Source organism: Mandrillus leucophaeus, unplaced genomic scaffold (assembly GCF_000951045.1).
Source record: "Mandrillus leucophaeus isolate KB7577 unplaced genomic scaffold, Mleu.le_1.0 Scaffold23, whole genome shotgun sequence".
Classification (NCBI taxonomy): Eukaryota; Metazoa; Chordata; class Mammalia; order Primates; family Cercopithecidae; genus Mandrillus; species Mandrillus leucophaeus.
The window spans coordinates 4,211,173-4,218,316 of record NW_012102365.1 but is presented as its reverse complement, the minus strand read 5'-3'; the positions used below and the strand labels follow the sequence as shown (position 1 = coordinate 4,218,316).

Here is a 7,144-nt window from a genome sequence, read left to right as displayed (position 1 = left end):
ACTCTGTCTCAAAAAATAAAATTAAATTAAATTTAAAAAATAATATATAGGAGGTCGGGTGCAGTGGCTCACACCTGTAATCTCAACACTGAGAGGTCGAGAAGGGAGGATTGCTTGAGCCCAGTTGCTTGTTTGTTTCTTTTTTGAGACAAAGTTTCACTCTTGTTGCCCAGGCTGGAGTGCAATGGCATGATCTTGGCTCACTACAGCCTCCGCCTCCTGGGTTCAAGCTATTCTCCTGCCTCAGCCTCCCAAGTAGCTGGGATTACAGGCGCCTGCCACCATGTCCGGCTAATTTTTTGTATTTTTAATAGAGACGGGGTTTCACTCTGTTGACCAGGCTGGTCTCGAACTCCTGACCTCAGGTGATCCACCCACCTCGGCCTCCCAAAGTGCTGGGATTATAGGTGTGAGCCACTGTGCCCGGCCTGGGCCCAGTAGTTTAAGACCAGGCAGGAAAACAACGAGATTCCATCTCTAAAAAAGTAGAATAGGCCGGGCGCTATGGCCTGTTTTTGTGATGGCATGATCTCAGCTGACTGCAACCTCTGCCGCCTGGGTTCAAGCAATTCTCTGGCCTCAGCCTCTTGAGTAGCTGAACTACAGGCCCACACAATCACACCTGGCTTATTTTTTGTATTTTTAGTAGAGATGGGATTTCCCCATGTTGACCAGGCTGGTCTTGAACTCGTGACCTCAGGTGATCCTCCTGCCTCGACCTCCCAAAGTGCTGGGATTACAGGCGTGAGCCACCGCACCCAGCCACTAATTATTACTTTCAAAATAGATTTCTTGCTGGGAGTGATGGCTCACGCCACCTCACCTGAGGTCAGGAGTTTGAAACCAGCCTGGCCAATATGGTGAAACCCAGTCTCTACTAAAGATACAAAAAAAATTAGCCAGGCGTGGTGGCACATACCTGTAATCCCAGCTACTTGGGAGGCTGATGCAGGAGAATTGCTTGAACCCAGAGGCAGAGACTACAGTGAGCCAAGATTGCACCACTACACACCAGACTGGGCGACAGAGCGAGACTCCATCTCAAAAAAAAAAAAGCCAGGTGCAGTGGCTCACACCTGCAGTCCCAGCACTCTGGGAGGCCGAGGCAGGCAGATCATGAGGTCAGGAGATCAAGACCAGCCTGGCCAACATAGTAAAACCCCTTCTCTACTAAAAATACAAAAAAATTAGCCGGGCGTGGTAGCAGGTGACTGTAATCCCAGCCACTCTGGAGGCTGAGGAAGGAGAATGCTTGAACCCAGAAGGCAGAGGTTGCAGTGAGCCGAGATCGCGCCACTGCACTGCAGCCTGGGTGACAGTGCGAGACTCAGTCTCGGGAAAAAAAAAAAATAGAATAAATAAAAATTTAAAAATAAAATCCAGAATCAAAGAAAAACAAAGGATGGATAAATTGATCCCATAAATATCTAATGTTTTTGCATGGCTAAAAAACACTCTTGGCAAAGTCAAAAGTCAACAAATGGAAAACATATTTGCAACTCATTTGACAAAGAGCTGATTTTCCTAATATATAGTGAGCACCTATGAGTAAGAAAAATGAGGAAAGGATATACACAGACACAAATAGGAAAATATATCTCAAACATATGAAGAGAGATTCATATCTCTGCAAAATATGGTATTTGCAAATTAAACCACTTGGAGATAACATTTTTCACCTCTCCGATTGGCAAAGATCAAAAAGTTTGATAACATGGTGTTGATGAGGATATGAGGAAACAGCCACTTAAGGGGAATTGAGCAATAACTATTAAAACTCTGACCCAAATATCCTACTTCTAGGAATAGATGCTATATATATATATATATAGAGAGAGAGAGAGAGAGAGAGAGAGAGAAATGCAAAGTTACTGCAGCAGTGTAGTAACAAAAGGTTGGAACTTATTCCAATGTCCTTCACTGGGGCACTGGCTAAATAAATTACTGTGTATGAAATGGTATGAGCCATAAAACTAGTCCTTTTATACTCTTATGGAATAATTTTCAAAATATGCTTTGTGCAGAACCATATGTATAGTATCCTACTATTTGGTTTATAAGGGTAAATTAACCTCCTAAAGGACATTTCAGAAACTGTTTGCCTCTGGGAAGAGAAACTAAGTGGCTGGTGGACAGCAAACACTTTTCACTGTATATCATTTGAATCTTGAGTTATCCTTTCAAAGTATTCAAAAAGCAAAAACAAGCAAAGAAACAAAACCCTTTGTGGTTCTAGGTACATGGAGTTAGTGAGAAGGGAACCAATATTTATTGAACTTTTACCATGTTTCAGACACTGTTCTAAGTACTTTCACATATACTACCCCATTTAATGACCTATGTAATCCTTGAGATGGGTATAAATTATCCTAATTTTACAGGTTAGAAAATTGGATAGGCCAGGCGCAGTGGCTCACACCTGTAATCCCAGCACTTTGGGAGGCCAAAGCGGGCGGATCACCTGAGGTCAGGAGTTCGAGACCAGCCTGGCCAATATGGTGAAACATCATCTCTACTAAAAATACAAAAATTAGCTGGGCATGGTGGCGGGCGCCTGTAGTCCCAGCTACTCGGGAGGCTGAGGCAAGAGAATCGCTTGAACCTGGGAGGCAGAGGTTGCAGTGAGCTGAGATCGCGCCACTGCACTTCGGCCTGGGCAACAGAGTGAAACTCCTCTCGGGGAAAAAAAAAAAATAGGTTGGATTGTGGTCAAGTAATTTGCTCGGTGTCATGCCTAGTCTAGCTCCAAAGCTCCAGCCTTCTCCGCTTCTCACACTGCTTCTATTTAAGCAGTGCCCTCTCTTAAAAATAATACTGGTCTCATTTATTGGGCATTTGACATGACAAAACTACTAAGTGCTTTATATACGTATTCTCTCATAATTCTCAAAACATCTCTGGAAGTTGGAACTACTCTCCCCCTTTTACAGAAAAGATAAAGGAGAGTCCGAGACATCGCGCGTAACGAGCCCAAGGTCACGGGTACACAACCGTTTGGAAGCCAGGTTTGATTCCAAAGCTCCGGCTCCAAAATCCAAACCACACCCGGTTCAAAGGACAAAAGCAGGAACGCTCGCTCGCTGGGCTCTAGGAGGTGCGGGCACTTCCGGGGAAGGGGCAAAGCCAGCTGGCTGCGGAAGGCGGTGCAGGAACCCCTTTGGCGAGCTCCTAGGAGGACGTGCCGCAGCGCCGCCTGTCGATCACCTTGCCCCGCCTCACGTCGGCGCGCCCCCGGGCAAGCTCCTCCCCCAGTCCTGGCCGGGCGGGAAGCGAAAGCGCGCTCTCTCCGGTTACCCTCCGCCTAGGGGAAGGGCGGGGGAAGTGGAAGCGCGCGCTCGTGAGCTGCGTGCTCGCGTACGTCGCCGGGGTACGGCTGCGTCCGTCCCGCCGCCCGTCCGTTGCCGTTGCCGCCGCCGCCGCCGCTGCCGCTGCCGCCGCGCTCTCGCTTTGCCCGCCGCCGCCTGAGGGGGGCTGGGGCCGGGGCCAGCCACCACTGCCGTTGCCGGGATGCCGCGGGTGTACATCGGCCGCCTGAGCTACCAGGCCCGGGAGCGCGATGTGGAGCGCTTCTTTAAGGGCTACGGGAAGATTCTGGAGGTGGATCTGAAGAACGGGTGAGGAGGGCGAAAGAGGGTCCGGCCGGGCGGGGACAGACCCCAGAGACCCCAGCGGTGGTGAGGAGGCCGTGGGGACGGGAGAGGGACGCCTGGTCCGCGCGGAGCGGCTACTGGCCTGACCAGGCTCCGCCATAGTGGCGGCGCCTCGGGGGCGCGGGTAGGCCCCGGTTCCCACTGCGCCTGCGCGGGTGGGGGTGGTAGAGGCATAATGGGAGCTGTGGTGAGGCCCTGAGTGGGACAGGGAGAAGGAAAGCCCGAGTGGGGCTGGTGCTCCGGGCAGGAGGGCACAGCTCCAGGGCGCCCGGGAGACCTGGGTTTTCCCTTCCTAGGCCCGGGACTGGGGCCTGGTTCGTCCCTGGGTAGAGACCAACCTTTCCCGCTCTGAGGATTACTGGAAATAAACAGGATTTCCTGCTCCCTTTCACCTCTTCCCCAGTCTGTGGATCAGACGGTCACAGCGCGTCTTTCCCGGGGACTGGAGCGTTGGAGGGAGGCCCTTTTTAGCCATGTGCCACGCTCTTTTGGGCGGGAGACTCCAGTTTGAGTAGTCTAGTGACAGTTTCGAAAGTATCGTCTTGCCGTGCTGAAAGCCTTCACCATTCCCTCTGCAAGAGTAAATTAAAGTCTTAACTCCTTATCCTTAAGACTCCGTGCAGAGTTTCCACGCTGTGGTTTCCGTTCTCCAACTTACCGAAAAATTGTTTTGCCGTTTTAGAATTTGTTAGGAGAATAATGGCCACCCTGGCTAGTATCTGCGTCTCGTTAACGCAGACGGAAACGAAATTGTTAACTTACTGCCTCCCCCAGAGTATGATCTATTACTTGTATTCCTAATCTACTTTTGCAAAATTAGGGCCAGTATGAGCTACAAGTTTCAGGGAAAACTGTTGAGGAATAAGGTCTGGAGAAAATACTCAACGGGGAAAACTGGGAACCAGGAAATGTTAGATAGGGCTTGGAAGGCATGGATATAAAAAGGACTGGGGTAACATTTTAGGGCACTAAACCTTGGGTGTCAGAGAACTCCCGACTTAAAAAAATACCTCTACTTTGCAACAGGTCTAATATAGCTACCGTTTACTCCCGAGGGTTATACTAGCAACTGACACCTGAAACATTTTGAAAGTTGCCTAAGTATGTTTCACGTTTGAGACAAGTTGGTAGCTACCATATTCTCAAATGATTGTCTGGGTTTAGAAAGTCATTTCAAATTAATTGTTAGGAAGAATCGTTTTCTGAGGACGTCTTTAGTAAAGTACTGATTTCTTTTACAAAGGCTTAGAAAATTACTCCTTTTGTACAGTAAAACGTTCAGTTCTTAAGGATATATTGAAGTGGGGGCTGGATGTTATTGTATACATTTCATATATGTGAAAGTTAAAACTCCAGTTGTTTACAGAGCCCAACTAAATTGACAGAATAACTAACTTTTGTGAGCAAAGTGTGGTCTTTGAAGCCAGCCAGTTCTAAGTCAAATCGTGGTTCCACCACTTACTACGTATGGGCAAGTTACTTCTCTGAACCTGGTTTCTCATTCATGTGGAAAAGGAAGATTAGAGATAATAAATATAAAGCATTTGGCTTAGGCAGTAAGTGGCAGCTATAATCAGAGGGATGAGGAAACATCTTTGCTTGTTGGTGTTTGATAACATAAAGCATGTTTGGTGAGGTCTGTTTTCTAAGGTTACTCAGGTGATAGTGTGCGGGAAATGACAAGACTGTTAATGGGAAACTGATTCATCAACCAAATGTATTGATAACCCATCGACAAAATGTCCACCACTGTGCTAAATGAATTGGGGGAGGAGGCAGAAAACAGTTCTGCTCTTGAATAAATTAAGCATTATGACATGTGCACGTTGAATTAAGAAATGTTTGCTTTCGCTTTAAACTGTAACTAGTAAAACTTGGAACGATTTGCTTGAAAAGATGTGTTGAAATGGGCTTTGAAGAATAGATTAAGTAGAGCTTGAAGTGAAGAATTTAGGTGTCTGGGAATAGCGTATGTCGTAGTTGGGACTCAGACATGGTGACTTGTGCCTGTAATCCCAGCTGAAGTGTGAGGATTACTTCAGGCCAGGAGTTTGAGACCAGCCTGACCCCATCTCTACAGAAAAATTTTTTTTAATTAGCCACGCGTGGTGGCACTCGCCTATAGTCCTAGCTGCTTCAGAGGATGAGGCAGGAGGATCACTTCAGCCTAGGATTTCAAGGCTACAGCAAGCCAAGATTGTGACACTGCACTCCAGTCTGGGTAACAGCAAGACCCCCACCTCTAATAAAAGTACAATGATGACTTTTTTTGCTTTTTGATGAATAGGGAAAAAATATTTTTTAATGTCATAATTGGTGTTGAAGACATGGCCTTCAACAAAGAAGCAATTATGAGAAATAATAATCTAACATGGATTGAGCCTTATGAAGAATCTAGAAATTTAACAACATAAACCAGAAACGACGACTATTAAGATTTTACAGTAAAAATTCAAAATCAGTAAGTAGGAATTCAAAGGCTCTGGAGAAGGAAGAAGTGAGCAACCCAGAAGGAAGATGGAGCGATAAGAGGAAAGAGCCTTTCAGGACCCTAAATACCTGGGTGGTTTTTTAAGGAACTGTTCATTCTTACAGTTATGCTGCCAAACCATGATATGCATGAAATGTCATTGAAAGTCAAGGTTGAAATGAAGTCATTTTAGAGTTTCAAAGAGAAGTATGACGGTCACCAGACAGCACACAGTATGACCTCCTGGCATCATTGAGGAATCATTACAGAGGAAAACGACTTCTGGGAAGAAGACCAATGGTAAAGATGTATATCAAGCAAAAATTACCTGTAAGGCAAAAATCCTGGGGAGTCTGAAAGGAAGGAGTGAGTACAAAGGAAAAAGCATAACTTAGCTATATATGTAAACTTACAGTTCCCAAACAGAAGGGCAGTGGATCTCCCTACTGATAAGCATGTTTGAACATATCTAGATTGTGATTAATAATTGCAACTCAGAAGCAGATTTTGGATGTTTTAGATAGGTCTTTGAAGAATTGCTGGAGTTCAGATTTGTAGAAGTGAGATGTATCAGTAGATACGTTAGGCTGAAGGGTTGTAGGTTAAATTTAGAATTAAGGCATAAAATGCTTGTATAGACCGATCACAGTGGCTCACACTTGTAATCCCATCACTCTGGGAGGCCAAAGTAGGTGGATCACTTGAAGTCAGGGGTTTGAGACCAGCCTGGCCAGCATGGTGAAACCCCATCTCTACTAAAAATACAAAGATTAGCCGGGCGTGGTGGTGGGCACCTATAATCCCAGCTCCTCTAGAGGCTAAGGCAGGAGAATTGCTTGAACCTGGGAGGTAGAGGTTGCAGTGAGCCGAGATTGCATCAGTGCACTCCAACCTGGGCAACAGAGCAAGACTCTGTCTCAAAAAAAAAAAAAAAAAAAAAAAAAATATATAATAGGAAGATGACCAAATAAGGAAACAAATGAGTTCTTCAAAGGAGATTTAGTGTCCAGGAAAGGATTCTATG

The 7,144-nt window shown here is 46.1% G+C and overlaps 1 protein-coding gene across 3 annotated transcripts in view; it reads left to right on the top strand.

Annotated features, from left to right (window-relative positions):
- The first annotated feature begins 3,120 nt into the window (after positions 1-3,120).
- The window catches only part of SRSF4 (serine/arginine-rich splicing factor 4), a 38,654-nt gene continuing 34,630 nt past the window's right edge, over positions 3,121-7,144 (top strand). For 2 of the 3 annotated variants that reach the window (XM_011981747.1, XM_011981744.1), the window contains exon 1: positions 3,121-3,614. In XM_011981747.1, coding sequence (XP_011837137.1) covers positions 3,508-3,614 — 107 coding nt within the window. In that variant the 5' untranslated portion in view covers positions 3,121-3,507. The remainder of the gene's footprint in view (positions 3,615-7,144) is intronic. The other variant, XM_011981746.1, reaches the window with a different exon arrangement.